The following is a 23,040-nucleotide window of genomic DNA, read 5'->3' as shown; positions in this document are numbered from 1 at the left end:
AAAAGGCTCTAGATCTAAGAGTAGGAACTGCGTATTGGGGCTCACAACCACCTAGCAAGGATTGCCGAGTGTCATGGCTACACTGCACTTAAGGCTGGGGGATGGCTGGGGGGTAGAGATGGCATTAATTTAGGTAAAGTGAGGAGAGAGACAGTTCCATTTAGTCTCTTAAACACACTAATGCACAGTCAAAATGATTCATGGTGCAGAACAGTTTGAGGGCAGAATGATAATGATACGTGATCAGAATAACTAGATGAAGCTACTCTGAAAAAAAGAGTGACATTCAGGGCTTAACATTACTAATGAGGTACAGCACAAACTGGCCTTGGTTTGATCTTTCAGAAGGCATGCTGCCACAGCATCCGTCCTTGCTTCAAGTGGGCTGGACAAAACTAAAGTTATTTTAAGAATACGGAAGAACATTTACAGGGTAACTACATGTAGGACAGAAGAGTACAGAAGTCAGATTTCTGTAACCATTTAATGTAAGGTACATGGTTTTTTAAAAATCTTTTGCTTCTTAGCAGCCAGGATGCATAGTGGTTAAGAGTATGGTCCTTGAAGGCAGACGGAGCTGGGCTCAAATGTCAGTTTTGTTACTTACTCTTTGTGGGACTTTTGTTAAGTAACCAACTCAAGCCTCAGTTACCTCCTCTGTAAACTGGGAATGATACTGCCCAACCTCAGAGAGTTGCTATGAGGATTAAATGAAATGTGTGTAAAGTGCACAGCATTGTAACTGCTCAATAAAACTATAGGGCTTCCCTGGTGGCACAGTGGTTAAGAATCCGCCTGCCAATGCAGGGGACAAGGGTTCGAGCCCTGGTCCGGGAAGATCCCTCAAGCTGCGGAGCAACTAAGCCCGTGCGCCACAACTACTGAGACTGCGCTCTAGAGCCCGCGAGCCACAACTACTGAAGCCCGCACACCTAGAGCCCGTGCTCCGCAACAAGAGAAGCCACTGCAATGAGAAGCCCGCGCACCGCAACAAAGAGTAGGCCCCGCTCGCCGCAACTAGAGAAAGTCCGCGCGCAGCAACGAAGACCCAACGCAGCCAAAGACAATAATAAATAAAAAATTATAAAATAAACAAATAAAACTATAGCTGCATTTTCCTACTAAAAATGTATTGTATACCAAGATTTCTCCTGTTCATTATCTCTTGAAAGAGAGGAACTCAAATTTACAACTGCCATCAAAATACATACAGACAATAAAAGCAAAGAGAAAGCGCAACGTTTCCTTAGAATTAGGCAGTTCTAGCATTACAGTGTACACACTGAATTTAAAAAGATGGACCTCCAAGTTGACTTTTTAGATACATGGCAACATACATAGAACCACTCTACTTGCTATCAATAATCCTAAAGTGCTTCTTTCAGAGGCTCTATGAGGTGCAGAGTTGCGCAATATATTCAGCAAAGCTGAGACAAGACAGGTTCTATTGAGAACCCCCTCCCCAGTCCCACAAACGCAAGGTAAGGCCATTTTTGGACTGAATTAGAAGCCACTAAACATTTATCAGAAAATGAAACCCTGTTACTCAGGAACTGTGGAGAGATCCAAAGTTCAATTCCTTCTCCCACCAAAAATGTCTCTTATGTAAAAAGGAAGTAAAAAGGAATGTATGTCATTTAATCCAATCATATAACATTTAAGCATTAGGCTGGGTTATAAGGAATTTTCAGAAAATGGATAGCTCCTTCTCAGCCCGTCATATCCCTGAGGTGTATCTTGCTCAGAATGGAATGAACTTCAACAGTGAGTACATTATATCAATGCAGACATAATATGCTCAAAGTACATTTATTATGAAGCTCTTAAATTTGATTTCCATATTTTATTTTCAATACTTTCTTGTAATTTTCATGACTACATAGGCCCCCATATTTGAAATGTCTGCATTAAAGGTTCTAATGCCTTCTTAATGACGGCACTTGGTTAATTTGCAGACGTATGAGATCATATGAGTCCTACTGACAATTCCAAAGACAATAATTTGAGGAACTTAGATTTTATAAATCAATCCAAGCTCTTAAGACTGAGAACATGGAATAAAAATGAAGTTATCCATAGTGATATAGATTGTATGATCTTTATTATATTTTAATCCATCAATCTAAAATTGACACACATCAGATCAAACAGGAGTACCACAGTATTTATTTTGTAGGTATTAATTAGTTTACTATATTGATATATACAAAACTTTAGGTAGCAGCAGGCATCAGTTCTTCCAAAGAAGCTTAGGTAAAAACAATTCTTTATGAGTTCAAAGTCCTACTATTTGACCCCCCTGTTGTACTGACAATAAAAATGAACTCAGTGAGCAAAGCTTATTGAACACTCAGTTCATAGATTTTGGGCTTCCTGTATTTTATTGGAGTTGAAGCAGTTATTGTTTGAACCCTCTGTTAATATTTTATATTTCAATTAATCTTAATTCTCAAAGAATTAAAACATGTTTGCTAATTATCTAAGATAAAACCATGATACCCAATGAAGAATTAGTGATGTTAGTCTCCTACCCCAAAAGTAGAAAACTTTTAAATGAACCCATAATTTTGAATGTATCTGAATTTTCCAATCCATATACCTAGCAAGGTCACAAGCTGATTTAAATAATCTGGCTTTTAGACAATCATCTCAAAAATATTTTTTGAAACAAAGCCACTGTTCTTTATGATGCCATCATTTTGACCAAATAACAAATAAGCAATTGTTTTCAAAGGAGAACATTTTAAAAGGAAACATTCTTTATATACTTAGCAAAGAGAGGAGAGCTTGAGCCTACAAGTCAGAACCAGAGAGTTCTAAGGGAAATGTAGTTGAGCAATCTATTTCTACTCCAGTTTGGAATATATGCTTTTGAGATGCACTGCATATAAAGATAGTAAAGAAAGATGTTGATGAATTTTCTTTTTTTTAAAAAAAACAAAAATTTCCAACTTCACTTATCGGCAAAGAGTTCTGGCATCAGTTAATGGCAGCAATACAGTGGTGAGCATCTGCATTGTGCTAAGAGGTAGATGGGGACCTAATCCTTGGATGTAATAACTAACTTTATTTAAGGTTTAGGCTTAATTTTTTAATCCAAGGAACATTTTAAAATTTATTTATTTTTGGCTGTGTTGGGTCTTTGTTGCTGCGCACAGGCCTTCACTAGTTGCGGTGAGCGGGAGCTACTCTTCTTGAGGTGCAGTAGCTTCTCTTGTTGTGGAGTACAGGCTCTAAGCACATGGGCTTCAGTAGTTGTGGCCTACGGGCTTAGTTGCTCCGCGGCATGTGGGATCTTCCCGGACCAGGGCTCGAACCCATGTTCCCTGCATTGGCAGGCGGATTCTTAACCACTGCGCCACCAGGGAAGTCCCAATCCAAGGAACATTTTAAAAGTGAAGGCAGATCTTTGGGAAACTTTTCTTTTTTAGTTATATAGAGATAAAATAGTTTGATAAAATAAACATCTGCCTTATGCTAATAACAGGAGTGCAAAGCAGCCATTTGGACACTAGAGAAATACAACAGTGTGCTTCCAAATCAAAGGACAATTCAATAGCCTAGCCAATCAAGCAGACACTGGGAGGAGTGGCCTCTAGTACCTTACTCCAGTAGCCAGAGCCATTAGAGGTCCCTACAGGGATATAAGTCTGTATCAAGATCAACAAATTTACAGAACAATCCTGGTCCAGCTCTGGCCAGGCAGCCATCTGACTGATGATACTTCAGGGCCACTAGCCTCTAAAGTTAGCACATGCTGCTGTGAGAAAAAAGAAACCAATACATTAAAATTATCAATTAGAACTTATTCATACAGGGGATGAGAGAGTACAGGAGGCACACAAAATAGAGAAGCTTTGTTTTGTTTTTATAGTGGAAGATGAATTAACTTTGTGAACAAGTTAAGGCTGTAAGGGAAAAAAAATTCTAAATCATAACTCTAAAAAAAAAATAACCCTTTCTGTATCAACACCTTAAAAAAAAAACGCCATAGATCTTACTTCATCCTTCAGCATAAATGGAAAGTCTGAGGTAATCAATATATTCCAAACTCCAGTAGGAAAAAAAAAAAGACATCCGTGTTTGTTTGGGGTTTTTTAAAAATATTTATTTATTTATTTTGGCTGCACCGAGTCTTAGTTGCGACATCCTTGTTAAAATATAGTAGCCACTAACAGTAATAAAGAAAACAGCCAGACTTTTGCTATTAAATACAATATTATGAAGACATTCCTTTCTTTCTTTCTTTTTAACTAGCAGGAAAATTAAATCAGAATTTAAATAATCTTGTTTAGGCGGTTCGGAATCTAAGTCTTATTACAAACCAAATTTTATGTTTGCCACCAATGAAAACGAATTCACTATGTTCTTGAGTTTATTTCCTGAAGCAAGTTAAGTTCTCTAACAGCTTTGATTATGCAAATAATGTCAAAGAGGCAAAATACAAGTAACTGCAACATATAAAATTATACTTCAGTAGAAATGCTTTCATAATTGGATCCAGAGGCTTAGAATCATTATTCACTAAAAAAAACATATTCTAAGCCACAATTTTTCTTTCAATTACACTTTTACAAAGGAAGAAAAAAATAGGAAAAAAAGAAGAAATCGGCCCTAATAGTGCTACTCATGCCCAAGTTAGCTAGCAACTCACTGAGGTTAATCTGCGTATCTCAAACAATCAATTGCACAGCATTTCCTGGCTTTTTAGCCAGTGGAAAACATAACTTCTAATGGCAAAAAAAAAAACAAAAAGCACTAGATTTAATTGATTACACAGACTGATAACCAGTACGACTTTTCCTTCTTCCAATCATATAAGAGATAAAGACAACAATTATAAGGAAGCCCAAGGCCACACCCACTGCAACAGGAATAAGAAAGTTGAGGTCAGAGTCAGCAGAACATTCTTCAGCTGTTAGAAAAGAACAGACAGAAAGCAAGGAAAGGAAATTAGTAAGGAATGCAATTAAGCAGAAACAAGAAACAAGCATTTTGAAAGAGTACATAGGTTAGTCTTTTACAGCATTACCCTTATTTTCTTATTTTCCACTATGTCCACCCAAGTATTTCCAAGCAACTGATCCTCCTGTATCTCTCACTGTCACTTCATCTCAAATCACACCTAATTCCTCAGTACGAAAAGCAGAAGTTAAGGGAAGAACGGGAAAGGGTCCAAAACAAAGAACTGTGCTTGCCTAATATGGGAAGATTTTATGTTGAATTGTCTAATGGCACTGCAGGGAAAGAGCGGCACTGCGGGGAAAGGGCAGCACTGCGGGAATCTTCACTTAAAACCACTACCTGCGTATTTCCCCACTCCCTTTCTCCCCTGCCACAGCTATCGTGAAAATACAAATAAGAATTCTGTATGAGTAATAACATCTAAGTTAAAAAGGACTCATGATCAAGAAAAATGCAGTATAATTTTTTTCATACAAGCATTAGGTAGCTATCAGGTTATATGTAATTATTTTTAGCTGAGCAGTGGCCTGGAAGAATAATAGCAGAGTCCAATGGACATTGCAGTCCACTCCACTGGACCACCAGGAAGGCGGTGTGCACATGCAATGTAGCTTCTGAGCTCTGGACTGAGACAGAACTGAGTTTGAATCTTGATTCCTTCAATTACTAGCTAAAGGACCTTGGTCAAGTAATTTAAACTGGGCCTCACTTTCCTCATCTGTAAAAGGGGGAGAAGAATACCTATATTATAAGGTATCTGAGGATTAAATGATATTTCTAAAGTATATGATACACATCAGGAGGTCAACAAGTGTTCATTCCCTTCTCTTTTCCTCCCATGTTTGTGATCCCATCCAAGGAGGTTTAGGCTTTGAAGTAGCAGAGGTCAAAATAGGAGCCATTGAAAAAGCCAATATTCAGTACTTTTAAAAATACTTAAGCAAACAAAGTTGGTATCATGTGTCATTTATTGAAATTAGTTAGTACAGAAACTCAAAGTGCCCAGTTCTGATCTCCCAGTTTCAAGTTTAAACTATTCTTACTATTGAGTGACTAGACTTCATTGGGACAATTTTTAATCAAAATGCTAATAATGGTTTTGTTGCCCGCTAGATATGTAACCTCAGTGAAGTCACTCCTCTTTCTGAAAAAATTATGGGGTTATAGTAAGGAATCTTTAAGGTCCTTTCCAGTATAAGTCTAATGCAATTAACAAAATGTGATACTTGGTGTGATTTATGATTGAATAATAACTTGCATTTTTCCTCGAATTTTATCTCTTCCTCCTCTTGCACTTTTGTCATTCATAAAAAAATGCTGCTGAAAAAAAAAAAAAAAAAAAAAAAAAATGCTGCTGAGGTTCTGAGTATATAGAACAGATTTTAGTAATGACATTAGCTTTTATTAAAAAGATTTACTGTATTTTACTGAAAGCCTTCAGAGACTGATAGCTGGGTACCAAAATGCTGTAATCAGTGAATTACAAAAATTCTGAACAAGCCAATATATACACAGAATGAATTAATAAAATAATCACTTCCATGTGAAATTCTCGAGTCTACTGATTAAGCTTCCTTCTTATTTATTTGTCTATACATTCAATATCTGTGCTGCACTTCTAACATGGAGCGTGCCTCAACAGGGGCTGAATATCTAGCTCATTTTCATGCCAACAGCTTCTGTCTACACCCCATCTATGCTCTGCCCCACAGGGGCTGTCTTGGAAAAGGCAGGAGCCGAGTTGCTGCTTTGCTTCGCTGCCTCCCTTCTGAGATTGCTGCTGCTTACAGCTCATAAGTACCAGTCTGATGACAACACTAAATAGATTTTAATGCTCTAGAGACCAACAAGATGAGGTAGAGAAACACAACACAATCTCTCCTAATTAGTTCATAGAATATTTCTATCTTGCAATGCTAATCAGGCATCCAAGGAAGAGAAAAACATTTTTAAAAAGGCAACTGGTTAAATATGCTTGAATCCTTTCTGTCTATTATTGCTGAAAAAGAAACAGTTTTTTGAAAACTCTAATTCTGAAGCCAGTTGAAGCTCTGCTGCAGCCTCTTGGGTCTGTTTTTTACCTAGGGAAAAATCACAAGCCAAAGATACTGACTTCATCTTCAAAGAAAGTCACATAACCTAAAAAATGCTGATGGTCCTGAGGACATTCAACTGAAAACCAAGTTTAAGCATCTGATGGGCATTTATGCCACATCAACATTTATTTAATGAACTATATGCAAAGGCACTGCGATGAGCTTAAATCAGGATAATTCTTATATACTGAAACAGAACACCGGTAGTGAAACAATATTTATTAATTCCATTAGGAGACAACTACATATTTTATCTTCATAATGGCCATGTTAATAAGTTTAAGGCATCTTGGGTTAGAATCAAAATTTGGCCAAGGCTTCTTAAGATAGACCTTAAAACACTGCACACCGATGTTCTTTTCAACAAGTTTGTCTTCAGGACCAGTAAATACAACATTTAAAAAAAAATTATGCTGTTCTATTAACAGTTTTTATTAATAAAGAATTATCTCAAAATGCTGGGACTGATTTAAGAATTAAAGTTTCAATATATCAATCTTAAAGAACAAAGTATTTCAAAACTGAAAGGGAAGAAAATCTTGTTATGTGCATGTATTTTTATATAATCAATCAGACTGCAGGTTCTAAAATTGCTCATATCCAGCATGATGGCGCTTGAGACCAATAAAGTAAGCCAGCAACACTAGAATAAGCACTCCTGCCAAGGCTGCTCCCACCGCTATGGGCACAAGGAAGTTGTCGTCATCTGCACTGCAGTCTTGAGCTAGATGTGGAGAAAGCACAATTGAGAACAGAAACAGTGACAAAATTTCAGATCTGTACATTTTAAGTTAATATGACAATACTTCCCAACACACATATTTGTTTTTTACACCAAGGCAACAAGTCATTGGAATTCATTACCAGCAAATGAGATGTTCCACAAAAGTGATTTTCCAAATAACCAAATCATATACTTTTAAGTACCCCCAAAAATGCAGTCATTTTGGATGAAAGATATATAAAATGATCACATACTTCACAGATTTTTCAAATGGAAGATAATGGATAAATATAATTAGCCTTTCCTTGATGATCAGGCTGTGAGCTTTCAGAGGCAAATTGTTATGATGTTGAAGAAGCACAGTGCCTGGAACACTGCAGATTGGGAAGTATTAATGAAATGAACCAAATGAACAACTACATAAAGCAGATGTAAGAACTCAATGCATAGGAATATGGGGCCATTTAGTAGTAAGAAAAAGTATAAACTGGCCCTGATTGCATAACTGTTTGCCTCAAGATTTCAGTCTGGTGTAGGAGTCAGATAAGAAAATCAGCGGTTATAATTTCAAAATGTGCTGTAATAGGGGCAGGGAACACACAGTGTCATCGAAATATTTCAGAGGCACACTCAACTCAGCCTTGTTACACAAGACACAGTTTGAAAGAGGTGACACCAGAGCTGAATTTTTAAGAATGAGTAGGAATTAACCATGCAGGTAATGGGTGAAGGGTGTTCCAGGTATAGAAAGCACAGACAAAACTATGGAGGGTAAGAAAACAGCACTTCGGGTGAAATGCAAGCAGGTTGGCATAGCTAGAACAATGGATTAAGAGGTACTCTTGGGGCTTCCCTGGTGGCGCAGTGGTTGAGAGTCCGCCTGCCGATGTAGGGGACACGGGTTCGTGCCCCGGTCCGGGAAGATCCCACATGCCGCGGAGCGGCTGGGCCCGTGAGCCATGGCCGCCGAGCCTGCGCGTCCAGAGCCTGTGCTCCGCAATGGGAGAGGCCACAACAGTGAGAGGCCCACGTACCGCAAAAAGAAAAAAATAAATAAAAGAGGTACTCTTGGAAAAGAGGTGGAAAACGGTACTAGGATCAGCTCACAAAGGCACCGTATGCTCTAGGTAGTTTGGCCTTATACTGATGGCCCCCCCCAAAAAAAATTTCTGCAGAATTTTAAGCAGGATATTTTTTTCAGAAGTTATGGCAGATGGAAGACTGGAGGTATTAAGTTAGGAAGCAACTCTACTGCTAGAAGTCAGATGACGAATAATATGGTCCTGAACTTGGTTAATGAAGTGCAGATGCAGAAGGGATGGACTAGAGATCCAATTAGAAGACAGAACTGACCAAACAGATGTAGGAGGAGACAATATTGTAGAATGGCTTCCAATCCCTTGATTATGTAGACACTGGTGCCATTCATAGTGATAGGGAATACAGGGGGAATATATGCATTTCAGTTTTATTTGTAGTTATTTTTGTGTGGGTTTTTTTAAATTTAATTTTTAAAATTTGCATGTCAGGGGAGGGTGGAGAGGGATATGTGGAAGAGGAAGACATTCCGTTTTAGATCTGCTGAGTTTAAGATACCTACGTCCTAACCAAGTGGTTGACGTGCTAGTTCAAACCAGGGACAAAGATATTTCTCAGCAAGGGCAGATAAGAGTAATAAGAGGATCAGAGATAAAACCCTTGGGAACACCAATATGTGAAGAATCAAGGAGCAGGAAAAAGTAGGAAAGGCAGGTAGAAAATGGTGCCACAGAAGCCAAGGAAGGAAACAGTTTCAATTATCATGGGAGAACAGTGTAAAATATTAGAGACGCCTGAGAAATGTCCACTGGATGTAGCAATACGGAGGGTGGGGGCTAGGAGTCAAATTGTTGCAGGTTTAGGAGTGAATGGGAAATGATTGACTGGTTAGGAGATCAAGAACTTGGGATGGGGAACACACAGTACTCGTTATGAGACGTTTAGAAGAAAGGTAGGTAGGTAGAAGGGGGACACAGGGTCAAGAAAGGATACCTTCAGGGTGGAAGAGACTTGTGGTTACAGGATGTGGGAAAGAGCCATGAGCATTTTACAGGTTGAAGACGATGGTACAAAGTCTCCTGGGAGGCAGGGGAAATGGGATTCCAGAAGCACTGACCAGAAGAAAACCTACTGAGACTGGAGAAGAAAGGGATAGTGCAGATGGAGATATGTTTGCAGAGAGAGGAGGTGGCTAGCGTGTTGAACCACCGCTTCTATTTTCCATTTCCTTGCCTCTTATTGCCCTAGTTCTCCTCCTAGCTTGCAATTTACCAGGGATTGATAAATCAGATAATTAAACTTATTAGAACTGTGCCGAAAATAAAAATGAATAGCTGCAAGGCACATCTGATTGTGTTTGCATGTAAGAAATGTGCCAGCCTTTTGCTAGTCTCTGGGGCAATAACTGGGAACAAGATGCAATCCTAGAGTTTATGGACTTTATGACATCAATTTTGGCTGCCAGCTCAATGATCTTTTTTACTTGCTTCTTGGTTTTGTTAAAAATCCAGATAGCTGAGGTTGCCAGATGTGACTTGTGAATATATGGTGTTAAGAGCACCCAGTTAGCTCCTCCCCTTCAATTTCCCAAATTACCACCCAGCATATAAACTATTAGGTGACATGACCATAAAGTATTATGTCTTGGATTTAATATAACTTGGTTTTTAAAAAATTCATTAGATTAATTTCTTATTCTGGCAACGAATTCATAGTCCTCTTTCCCAAATTGGGTATTTGACCTAGTACTGAAACGACTTTCATAAATACTGCCAATAAGGCTTTCTTAAGGCTTTCATGCAAGACAAATATTCCCAGAGTAGATCAAAAAGGCAATTCTGCTAATACAAAGATCTTTCTAGATGCTGTCATTTACTTAAAATGCTCTCAGTATGTGAAGTATTAATTTATAATAATTGATTTTTATGAATTTGGCCTTTAAAAATTCTTTAGGTAATGAAAGAAATTTTGGTAAAACAGTAATTTTAATAAAATCACATCCAAGAAAAGAAAACCTCATTCTATAAGTCATTTTGACCTGATCTATTTGCCTAATGTACACTTGAGACCTTTCTGGGGAAAGGAAAAGTGTATTTGTAGAAGAGTTTAATAGTCACGGAAGCAATGAAGATTTTTAAAGACAAAGTTTCATTGACCATTGAAATTTCAATGGAAAGGTTCATGTAGATTTTTTAAATGCTGTTAATCTTCAATTTTCTGTTAGTTCAGAAATTTTTCAAATCCAGTTTTCAGTGTGAGGGCTGAAAAGCCAAGATGTACATTTATAATAAAGTATAAAACAAACACCTCTTCAAAACCAATGTGTCAAAAATTCTCTTTGGAAGAATCAGCATTTAGAAGCACATCCTTATGTGACATCTTATCTATTATATACCTTTTAGATCTATAGTCAAACTGTTTGAAATATATTACATGAATCTGAAAAGAAACTTGAAGCTACTCTATACTAGTTTCAAAAATAAGATATGGTAATTATTGATGCAGAAAGTTATATACCAGGGTAAAAGATCAGGAGATAGGTAGGAGAGAGCTGAGCCCAAGACAATGTAACATTATCTATCTAAATAAACAGAGATAAAAGGCTATAATCCTAAAAATATCTGAGTCTCATAATAATTCCTCCTAAAAAAACGCAAGAAACTTCAGATGGTGTGTTTTACACTGTATGTAAATATGTTCTTGATGCCTAAGATGTAGCTTCTAATCAGGTTCCTTCTAAAAATACTCAAATGTATATTTTTCTTCATTGAAATGAAAAACTATCACTCAAAGAAATAAGAGTAACAGGACTTAACAGCCCTCAGTCCCCAGATGAAAAAACGAGAGAGACCCCAGTTGAGTAGCTTGACCAAGTCACATCGTAGCTAGTAGAGCTGGGAGCTCTGATGAGTAACTGGCAGTCACGTGGCTTAACTGGGTAATCCAGAGGAAAGCGACTAGCCAGGCTGCTAAATTTGTGTGTGATATACTAAGGTGGACTGGGAAGCTATCTGGAAATTGGAAGGTTCAAGAATTTTAAGGTGATCTGAGAGAAAGATTAGGGCTTCCCTGGTGGCGCAGTGGTTGAGAGTCCGCCTGCCGATGCAGGGGACACGGGTTCGTGCCCCGGTCCGGGAAGATCCCACATGCCGCGGAGCGGCTGCGCCCGTGAGCCATGGCCGCTGAGCCTGCGCATCCGGAGCCTGTGCTCCGCAATGGGAGAGGCCACAACAGTGAGAGGCCCGCATACCACCAAAAAAAAAAAATTACACACAATCCTATTTTGGCTCGGATCAATAGGTCAGTTTGTGTGGCTGACCTAGTACAGATACTAAATATCAGCCTCAATTTAGGACCTGAGAAAAGTGTACAGAGATATTCTGTCACTTTTACTATGAAATAAATATTCTAGATCACTGGTTTCCTAATTGCCTAAACATTAGATTCAGCTGGTGAGTTTACACACACACACACACACACACAGACACACACACACACACACACACACAAGTGCGCGCCACACACGTCTCATCCCAGACCTGATTCTTACTCTGTAGCCACTCCAACATCAGTAGGGACCTATGTATGGGACCACTCTTCCAGACAGCAATACACAGAACATTCTGGAAATAATTAATTCTACTTCTAAGCATTTCTTAAGTTTTTCCTTTTGGAAGAAATTGCCATTATGTAGTATACAAAATCTAGACTTTAGCCAATGGGAAAGAAATGTGAGCAAATTTCCTTAAGAAATAAAAGAATCTTTATTGTTTGTTTTAGAAGCAATATGTTGAGCAAATGGACAGGCAAATATCTGAAGAGAAATACCATACATCAACTAGTGGTTTAAACATCTGAGGAAAAAACATGGAAAGTATTTACATGGACCAGTTTCTTTATCCAAATGCTAACCCATGAAAAACACCCAGAAACCAAATAGAGTGTTAGATCATCAAGGTGTAAATCCGTTAAAGCAAAACTACAAAAGGTACAAAGAACACATGGCTATAGGAAATGATAGTGTAAATGATAGCATATAAACTGGCCCATGTAAAATACAAAAATATTCAATTAGGTCAGATTTTCTATAAAACAGTACTAATTAGAGGTATTTTAATATAAATCAGATATATAATCTAAAGGTAGAAACTTTTAGAAACATTAACAGCATTAAGCCAGTGTGCCACCCACTTGTGCTTCCAATTTTTATTTTTTAAAAAAGCTGCTTTGTTTTGACTCATGAGAAATATCTAAGGCTCACATTCTTGCAAGCATTATCCATTCTGACAACGTTAACAATCTTACACTAAAACACTATTTAAATAAAAATTTTTTTTAAAAAATCAGATTTATATTTAGCCTTTAAAAAGTGCCTTAAGCTGGCAATGCAGCTCAATGTAGCTTTTAGAGAGGGGCTTAGTCAGGAATCTTATTCTGAGCCAGTAAGATTTTCAGGCTACTCTAAACAGAGAGCAAATTTAGGTGGGAGAAAATATTTATCATGCCAATATAACTCGAAAGGTAGTTATAGACATACACATGCTAACATGCAATTGCCTCTGCGCGTGTGTCACTAGACTACCAAATTTATTCAACGCAAACAACATTTTGGAACCCAGATATCTCATTTTCTAGTGAATGGGAGGCACACATAATCTCCCATCCCCCCAAACACGGAACCTGCCATATATTGCTGCATGTTAACAATTTTTTAATATTTGCTCAGCCATCTCAATACCAAAAAAAAAAGGAAGAAAGACAAAAGCAGCAAGAAATACTTGATGTGCTAACTATCAAGCAGAAATGTTTTGCTTTCTCATATAAACATTAGGTGGTGCAGGTTAAATGGACAATTGGTGCAACTCCCCAGAGCACAGAGCTGAACACAAAGTACATGAATTAATGATGATGCTACCATAATGAAAAATAATAATGTAAGTTTTGATTAGCACAGAACTATTTAAATGTGAAAGCCAAATTAGTAAATGTTGTAGCAATCAACACAAGCTGGAAACAAAGAACAGCTTTTTCATGAACAAAGAGAAGGCCAAGACTTTTGGGTTAGGTGCAAGTTCTTTATCTAGGTTCTAGGACATACTGGCATTTCTTCTTTAAGGAAAAGAAAAGAAGAGAATAAAACAAACCATCACCAACAAGGATACTAGAAAGCTAAAGAGAAATCTACATTAATTTTAGCACTGCATGTAGAAGCCAATTTACGGGTACAAGGGACTAACACCCCAAATTGGCACTGCCTAGCAATTATCTCTAAAACATCTAGAAAATGGATTGAAATGCCCAGTTGGAATAGTCTTGTGTCTTACAATTTAAAAGACGGAAATATCCAGTTTTTTTCTTAAAAAGATTAAACAATAAGATTAACACCTATTCCAAAATTTTAAAGCTTTTGTATCTTTTGTCACTACAGCCACGTTAAATACAAATGGATTCAAAAGGCATTAGAAAAGCATGCATTGCTAAGAACATAATAATATTAGACCCTGTTCAAATCTATTGGCATATCTCTCATAGTCAAATACACAGCAATGCCAAAGCAGCTAAGTTAACCTGCAAACAAAATCACCAAAAAATGCAAAGGAGCAAGTACAAATCCACCGTAGAATGTGTTGTCTCAAATCGACTACATGTGGAGGTGCGGTTAACCCTTTCCTAAGCTGTATATTTCCAGTCAGAATGTTTAAAGTGAGAACAATGCAATACTAATTCAAGACAATAAAATAGAATCTATAATCCACGTGATTTTGCACATGTTTTTTGTTGTAGAAATAACTTTTAAATTCCTTAGTTGGGAAAACCAAAATCATGTGACTAATTTATAGTTTATAGTTTTAGGGGTATTTTTATCTATTTAAGTTCAAAATCCTCTGTACCACCTGTTGTTAAGATCAGAACTGCAACTATATATACCTTAAATCGAATAGTATTGCATGTTGGATCTTGGATCTTGTACTTGCTTTATTGTTTTGTAACAGAGTCACATGTGGATTAGTGTTACAGAGTCTGATATCCAGCATAACTTTTTCTTCTGCCAATTAGGTAAGCAATCACTATAACGATAATCAAGCCTGAAAGACCAGCACCAACTATAATTGGTATTAGAATGGTGTCATCATCCAGCGAACACTCTTGGGCTGTAGGTGAGAAAAAGTGTGTAACAAATAATGAGTATAATAAAAAAAATGATGTCCAAAAGTAAAAGATGTTGATATTCAAAATTCAGAAATGCTCTTATAAGATCAACTTAAAGTAATTAAGACAGGTATATTTTAGTGATAAAGCTACATAAAATTATGCAGTGTCCTAGAATTAAAATCCTAAACCTTATTTGTCCTTTCATTCATGTATGTGTATATATATAGATATATATGAATATACACTCATTTATATCTGAGTAAAACACATACATGTGTCTGTATTTCTTTGTATATATTCCAAGTGCTTTCCAAAATAGGAGTATTACTTTATCAGAAATGAAGAGAGCTAATCTAGCCACATAGCTACATAGCAGGATTAGACTCTTGGTGGTAGAGTGAATGTCTTTTGGGAAACTCGGAGCAGATCAGGAAGGTTTAACTGTGGGATTAAAACAGCCATGCTGGCTCTGGAATCCTTTAGAGCAAAGATCGGGCAAACTATAGCCCGTGAGCCAAATCTGGCCCAAGGGCTAAAAATGCCTTTTGAACATTTCTAAATGATTGGAAAAAAAACAAAAGATGATGATTTTGTGATTCATGAGAATTATATGAAATTCAAGTTTCAGTATCCACAAGTAAAGCTTTACTGGAACACAGCCTCACTCATTTGTTTATTGCCTGTGGCTGTTTTCATGCTACAACAGCAGAGCTGAATAATTGTGACAGAGACCACATGGCCTCCAAACCCTAACACTTACTGTCTGAGCCTTTACAGAAAAAGTTTGCAGACTTCCGACTTCAAGTATATGCTTTTAGTGGCTGCAAAAGTCAAGAAACTGGGACCTCTTACTAATTTGAGTGTGTTTACCACATTTATCAATCTGGTCAGGGCTGGCAGCCCACAGGGGCTATTTTCCCCATTTCTAGACAGTAGTCTGATCCAGTAAAATCCAATCAACACTCTTACCTTACTGAAAGTCTATTTCCTCTCCTAAACAGTGAATTATTACCAGTGTGTTGTATTTATAGGTACCCACAGTCAAGAACCTAGCTCCACAAATAGATTACGCATTCATTATCAGTACTAAATGTTGTATACTCCTTTGGGTGACATTTCTAATTCTATGTACATAAAAACCAAAGTTTCAAATTAGAGAAAAACCACAGCTCATGTCTATTACAGCTGACTAGACAAACAGGCTTGAGCGGATTTTACACTGCAAATGATTTTAAGTTCTAAACACAAATTTGGACCTAAAATTAAGGTAATAATGTAGGGGAGATCAATAAAGACTCAAAAGTAAAACTATTAAAGGATCAAAATAATTGAAGTTTGTAAGCAAAACTGACAAAGGGGGAAACGAATTCTTGAAAGTACTTTTAAATTGTGATTAACCCTTCTAATCACAAGAATGGTAGGGTGAAGAGCCCAATTTATTCTGGCCTAACCAAGTCAGGCTAGGTGTTCAGCACTACTGCAAAACTGCTGAGCAGCTCACAGCACATTCACTTTAAACACAGCTTCCACATTTCCTTCTAAACCATAGAATTAATTGTTAAAAAGGATGTGGATGACTGGGATGGCTCTGCTGGGCAGAACTGTGATCCACAAACCGTCAATTTTAAGTAATTGGTTTTAAAGGACAAGTCAATTAAGGAATTTTATGTACTTTTTCCTCTTCAAGCAAATTTTAATCTTGTAATGCCAAATGCATCTTTCATATTCATATAAACACACTGTAATAAGCCCTTCACAAAGCTTTCGCTAAAAATCTGATAAATACCACCATTAGCCCTGAGTAGACCTTCAAAAAGCCTCATTCACACTGGCACATGCTTTTAAAACTCTCCAGATCTTTCTGGCTGGCCAAAACATAGGTCATGATATCTGAGGCTTTCCTACTGCAATCTTTTGTCTTAACAAAATGAGACCAAACTGCTTTAATTCTGGTATGAAAATGTTTCCAGCGAGAAGATGGCCCCAAGAAGGCAGAGCAAGATGCTCAAAAACTGCTGCTCCCAAGTGCCACCCTTCCCACAAACTACAACCCATGGAGAAATGTCTACACCTTAAGTAAAGCTCACTTAAATCTCCTCAGTTTTAGCTTTAAAAACTTTGTTGCAAATGGTTTTGAGATCACAAAACAAATCTAATTTGAGCAAAATGATGAGCTAAATATAGTTACACAACTTGCTCAAGGCTATGAGAACTCTACAACAGAGTCTAGAGGTGAATTCATATTCCTGTATTTCAGTGCTTATATTCCCATGACTCAAAGGAAAAGCCACCCAGCAGTCAACCTAAGACCATAAATTATTAATAAAACTTGCTTGATTCTTACCTGTAGAATACTTTCCTTCCATCACATTGAAAGGCTGAACCCTTAGATCAAAGGTATTTATCTGAAATGCTCCAGACACTGAAACAGTCTGCTCTTTGTTGCACATATAAGAACTTCCCAGGGGGGCATCCCAGTAGCTGAGATTGTTATTTGCAATGCTAAAAACTTTAAGGGGAAAAAAAAAACATGTTAGTAACTTCTTATCCCATCAACAACAACAACAAAAAAAAAATGGGACAGTCCCCAGGATTTTTCTGTGAAATATGGGGGCTTAGGGTACAGGGTCTGCCCACAAAAAGCCATTCTTAAGATCACTAGGTTCCGTATCTTTCTATAGATGTTTCTACAGTCTAAAACTCACTCACATCGTTAACTATTATCTACCATGCTTTGAAAATATGGGATACTGCAAAAGATAGAACACTCTAGTTCTAAGTTACTGATTTTAAGTTATGGTCAAAGTACAATTTTGACATAGAATCTTCTGGTCCATTAAATAAGGCACTATTTGGTAACAAGATAATTACAGTTTCTATTCTTTCAGTGTAACCCATACTCTTTTTCCCAGAGGCCAATGTTTTGCTTACCAGAGCCGTTAACCAAATACATGCTGACATTCACCTCCTTTAGATAGAATCGGTTTTCATTTTTCTGTGTGAAAAAGAGCTTCCAGTTAATCAATGCATCACAACTGTCTACAGGTACAGTTAATGTCTACAGAAAGAAAGCAATCTAATACTATTACCCAGAAGATAAAACCATGGATTAGACCTGGACCAGTAGAATAAACTGCAACTAAGTAAAGGGACTCAAAATGTGACAGAAACCCTTTCCCTCTTCATTTTGTTTCCAACTTTTGTACCAGAGGTGTGCTCATATGGTTCTTAGACACTCAGCAATTCACTCCCTCCATTCCATTCTTTCTATCACTTTCCGAGCCCTCACCACCTCTAGCCTGGATCACAACAGCCTCTTAACGGGGCTCCTTGCCTTTCAGCCTCTCCAGCTCTAACCTTTCCTTCGCTGCTATTTTCTTTCTGAAGCACTCATCTGATTAGCCAGTCATTCTAATTATTTCAGTGCTTTTAGTATGTACAAGGTAACATATCTAAGTGTTCCAGGGAGCCATCAAAATGGACCAGATATGGTTCCTGCCCCCACCGCGTTTGCAATCTGCCAGGTAAGAGAAGATAGATATAAATAAATAACCATATTACAAAAAAGTGATAGGTTATGAAAATTAAAAGACGAGACGTTACTTCCAACTAAGGGAGGAGCAAAGATAACACAAGCTTAGGGGTGGGCCATTTGAATTGGGTAGGATTCAATTAGGAAACAAGCAGAAATGAGTATTCGAGAAAGCAACCACATGAGTAAAGGTAGTCAGAAAATGAGCATAATCACAAGCACACGAGCATTTGAGAACTTACAAAGTGACAAGCGCTGTTCTTAAAACTTTACATATGAGGCTTCACGGAATGGAAGAATTACAACACCCCATTTTGTAACTGAATTATGGAGGGTGTTGAGTAACTTCCACAAGGCTACACAGTAGTCGGTGAGCTGGGATTTGGCACCAGGAAGTCTGGCTGCAGAGCCTGGGATGTGCACAGGGAACAGGGTAAGGGAAGCATGAGATTCATATAAAGGGAAAGAAGGAATCATAAAGCTGGATATGCAGGTTACATTGCATGGCAGGGAGGGGAGGCGTGAACTACCCTGGCATGGAATTTAGATGTTTTCTTGTCGGCAAAACAGAACCACTGCAGGTTTCTGAGGAAGAGCTGAGCTTCAGGAAGATCAAGCTGATGCCAAAGTACATTGGGGGAGGGGAGGAAGAGATGGGACTAGTTAGGAGGCTGTGTGAAACATCCAGGTAAGAAGTAATGCAGGCCTGAATCAGTAGGGAATGAAAACCAGGGGGCAGACTAAGAGAATTTCAGGAGGAAGCATAAAGAGGACCTGAACAACCTTATCGCATCTCTCCTTGGCTTGGCATTCAAGGCTCTCTACAATTAGTCCCAAGTACTCTTCCAAACTTATCATTCACTAAACATGCTACATGTCTCATTCTCCACCTGGTCTTGATTGTGTTCCTTTATCCAGGGGTAGCTTGTACTTTTTCACTTACTCCCCACCTTCTCCCCCATGTGTACAAATCTGACCCATCCTTGAAGGTCCAGCTTAAATGCCATCTTCTCTGTTAAACCCTCCTGACTCTACCCTAGCTAGAATTAATGGCTCATTCTTCTACACTCTTATAGCACTTTGTATCTTCCTCTGGTCTAGCACTCATCCCACAGCAATCTACTTGCCCAAAGAATCAATTCCAAAAGCCAGCATGACATTCAAGGCCTTCCATAAAAATGGTAATTATTAGTACATTGCTATCTTTACCACTAATCCATGGGCATCTGAAGAATACAGGCCTTCCTCTTTGTATCCCACCATAACATCCTGCATATACACCAAATTCAATAAATTATCCTTAGAAGTAAGTGTCATGATAGGATTGAAGGTGAGATGGGCCCCACTGAACTCTGGTGACACTGCAGACGTTTCTTGATTTTTCAAAGTACCTATATCATGGTTAAAATGTCACTAATTTGAATTACATTTTAGAATAGTCTGCTGGGCAATTAAATATTGTAATCATTAAATATTACATGTTTCCCTATGAGAGTCAGAAGAAACCATGTTCCTGTTAGGATCTTACCTCAGCTAGAAAGATCAAGCTCAATCACTCAAAAGGGGGTGAATCTAAAATATTACTTTCTTCATTCTTATTGACTATAATATAATCTCTGTGAGGTAACTTGGGAAGCCTGCTTTTATCACACTGAAGATGACAAGCTTAACTAGACATTCTTAATAGTAATTCACTGGTCATATATGTACTACAACGGAGTAATTATTTGAATGCTGGAAAGGGGAAGGTTTTTATAAACCTTTCTAAAATATAATCCTCAATTACTCAGCATGTATTCCATAGAGAAAAGAGGCTTTAGACTCAAAATACCAAGTTCAGACACAAAACAAAGACACGCCTAACTTTTCATATATCAGACGTTGAGACTATTTCCCCATCCCTAGATAAGAGTAATCCGATTTGAAAGCAGAACTGTTTTTTAGGCCCTTATACAATAACTTTGGTGGTCCAACATTTTCCCTCATTGATAGCCTCTCTTCCCCATTCCAATCTGCTGTAACATGTGTACATACACATACATACACACACACACACACACACACACACACACTTTGAAAAATTATGGGGTAACAACTGCTTCTGAGAAGGTGGAAATAAAGGTCCCCAATGATCAATTTACGCTACCTAGAAGCAGAACATGCATGGAAACTTCTGCTTAGGGTTCAGCCCTTGATGCGATCATGAACAACAAAAACCTGAATGCTGCCATTATAAACTATCCTGACGTAATGCACGTAAAGTATTTGCACAGAGCCTTGTACATAGTTGAGTACTCAATAAGTGTTAGCTATCATTATTACTGATACTATTATAAATATATAGCCTTGAAAAAGCCTAAAATATTATAACAGACAAACATGAGAATTTTCTAACCAATAGTAGAGAAAATATTATGGAACTTACTTTGTCTTTTATAAATAAACTTTATTGTAACATATATCTATATGGATAGATTAGACTTTTTTTTTTTAATATGGGTTAATTCTTACTCCTACCCTAAGGTCTACATAAAAACAGAATAGCAGAATTCGAGTCCAGCCCACAGAACATCGAAGTGACCCTGAGGGATTAACAGGGATCAATGGACTGTATACACTTTATAATTGAGTAGTGTTGAAATGGAAAATAGAGGTAATTATCCCTCTCAACAAATACACACACACACACACACACACACACACACACACACACACACACACACCTTTTTAGACTTTCAGATGTGCTCCCCTAAGTTTTGATAAACCCGTTACTCACCACAGCAAAGACAAAGTCCAGATACTTGATGCTGCTGCTGCTCAGCCTAAGGAGAGCAGTTTGAGGATGGCAGCTGCCAGTGAAGTTGGTTGTGTTGGGATTGATGTTAATAACCGAAGCAACCTTCAGGGGAAGAAGAGGGAGAGAGGTACAGATGAACCATAAAAATCTACAGCAAAACCTTATACGCTAATAAGACCAAGTTCGTGGAGAACAAAAAAATCCTTTTGTCTCCTAGATATGGATACTTAAGTGTTTGATACCTTACTTTCAAAGCTGGCCCAGGTCCTCAAGCTATGACTCAGAAGACTTAAAAAAAAAAAAGGAAGACAACAGGAAAGCTTCCTCAAATAATGAGCCAAATGAAAACACATTTTTTAATGGAGCACAAGAGCCATCTGTCTAGCTTGTTTAAAATCCCAGGACTCTGAAAATGGGATTGGTTTGCTGGCACGCCCTCTGTAGCCCCAGTAGAGCACTGCAACCAGAAGTGCCATCGTACACCCCTACCTCTATCTGCCTATCTACCTATACCATTCAAGTCACCAAATAGCTGGAGAAACAGCTGCACTGTTCCACACCTAGTGTGGTTCAGGTAAAAGTGTGAAGGAGTTATATTTTAAACTAACTGAAATAAAGATCAACTGCTCGTATTCTGATCTACTGATGGCAAAAAAAATCTACACCCCAAAGAGTCCTTTAAACTACTAGGTTTCCTGCTGGCCAATACAACACCTTGACAGTGACATTAACTCTTCACGGTTATAATAACTCAAATTAATCAAAACTCTACAAGTCAACACAAATCTCTATTTAAAACTGCATCATTCTAATAACACTACTCTTGGGGTGAAGTCTGGACCCACTACATTTGAAAGGAGATACAGAAAGAATGTATCAATAAAAACAGGCAAACTATAAACTACACCTTATCATGAGTAATGTTCAGCTGCAGCCCCATGGTAGCCAGAAGACATGTCCCATTGCTATTTACAACTGAATAGGATCCAATCTCTGGCTTTTCCTTTGGAGAGGGTGTTGTAGTAGGAGATGGCACAGTGGTGGGAACGATGGGCAGCACTGTGGTTAAAGTTTTATCTTTATCACACAAAAACTCTGAAACAAAGGACAAAATAAATTTTTTAATTCATAAGGCCAGGGAAGAGCAAAATATTTCTCACAATAAAAGTCCAAAAGGGTTATATTTAGGGTAGAGAATATCTTAATAGTATTATTTTAAACTAAATGAGGCAGAGGTCCTCAAACTGCTGCTTCATATGCAGACAGTCTTAAGAGTTATGACATGGCAGACAGGCTCCAGACACATACAAATGCATTATCTACTCATGCGTGGCCACACACTCATCTTTTCATACCCTTAAGTCCCTTTGTTCCCCCAAAACTTCATCTGCCTCTGAGGTGAAAATCAGAGGTTTAAGTTTGAAAACAGTTTGCCCCTACCTAGGCCTGCCCTCTTCTTTTCCACATATAACCACTATAAGGAAAAATACTGTTTTTAACTGAAAAAAGTTTAAAAATCATTGAAGGATTTAAATACAAATGAACCTTTTATTCCAACCTCTTCTTAGGAAGTGTTGGTAGTTTTCCAGAACTGGTGCACGAGAAATTATTGTATTGCCAATAAAGTCACATAAAAGTCACAAAATCAATTTATAAAAGTCAAGATTAGAACACAGAAATCCCATTTCTCAGCCTTCGTCTTGGATCTTCAAAAGCTGAAGAGCTGAGGATCAAA

The 23,040-nt window shown here is 37.8% G+C and overlaps 1 protein-coding gene across 3 annotated transcripts in view; it reads right to left on the bottom strand.

Annotated features, from left to right (window-relative positions):
• Positions 1-3,941: 3,941 nt before the first annotated feature.
• LAMP2 (lysosomal associated membrane protein 2) overlaps positions 3,942-23,040 on the bottom strand; it is a 36,019-nt gene continuing 16,920 nt past the window's right edge. The window contains exons 5-9 of one of the 3 annotated variants that reach the window (XM_060291965.2): positions 22,213-22,400; positions 21,285-21,407; positions 17,908-17,971; positions 17,321-17,485; positions 3,942-4,915 (exon numbers count right to left, since the gene is read on the bottom strand). In XM_060291965.2, the coding sequence (XP_060147948.1) occupies positions 4,773-4,915; positions 17,321-17,485; positions 17,908-17,971; positions 21,285-21,407; positions 22,213-22,400 (683 nt within the window). In that variant the 3' untranslated portion in view covers positions 3,942-4,772. Of the gene's footprint in view, positions 4,916-6,289; positions 7,786-12,568; positions 14,982-17,320; positions 17,486-17,907; positions 17,972-21,284; positions 21,408-22,212; positions 22,401-23,040 lie in introns of those variants that run through there. The other 2 variants (XM_030844907.2, XM_060291966.1) reach the window with 2 other exon arrangements.

The sequence above is a fragment of the Globicephala melas genome, chromosome X (assembly GCF_963455315.2).
Source record: "Globicephala melas chromosome X, mGloMel1.2, whole genome shotgun sequence".
Lineage (NCBI taxonomy): Eukaryota > Metazoa > Chordata > Mammalia > Artiodactyla > Delphinidae > Globicephala > Globicephala melas.
This window is presented reverse-complemented; position numbering and strand designations above follow the sequence as displayed.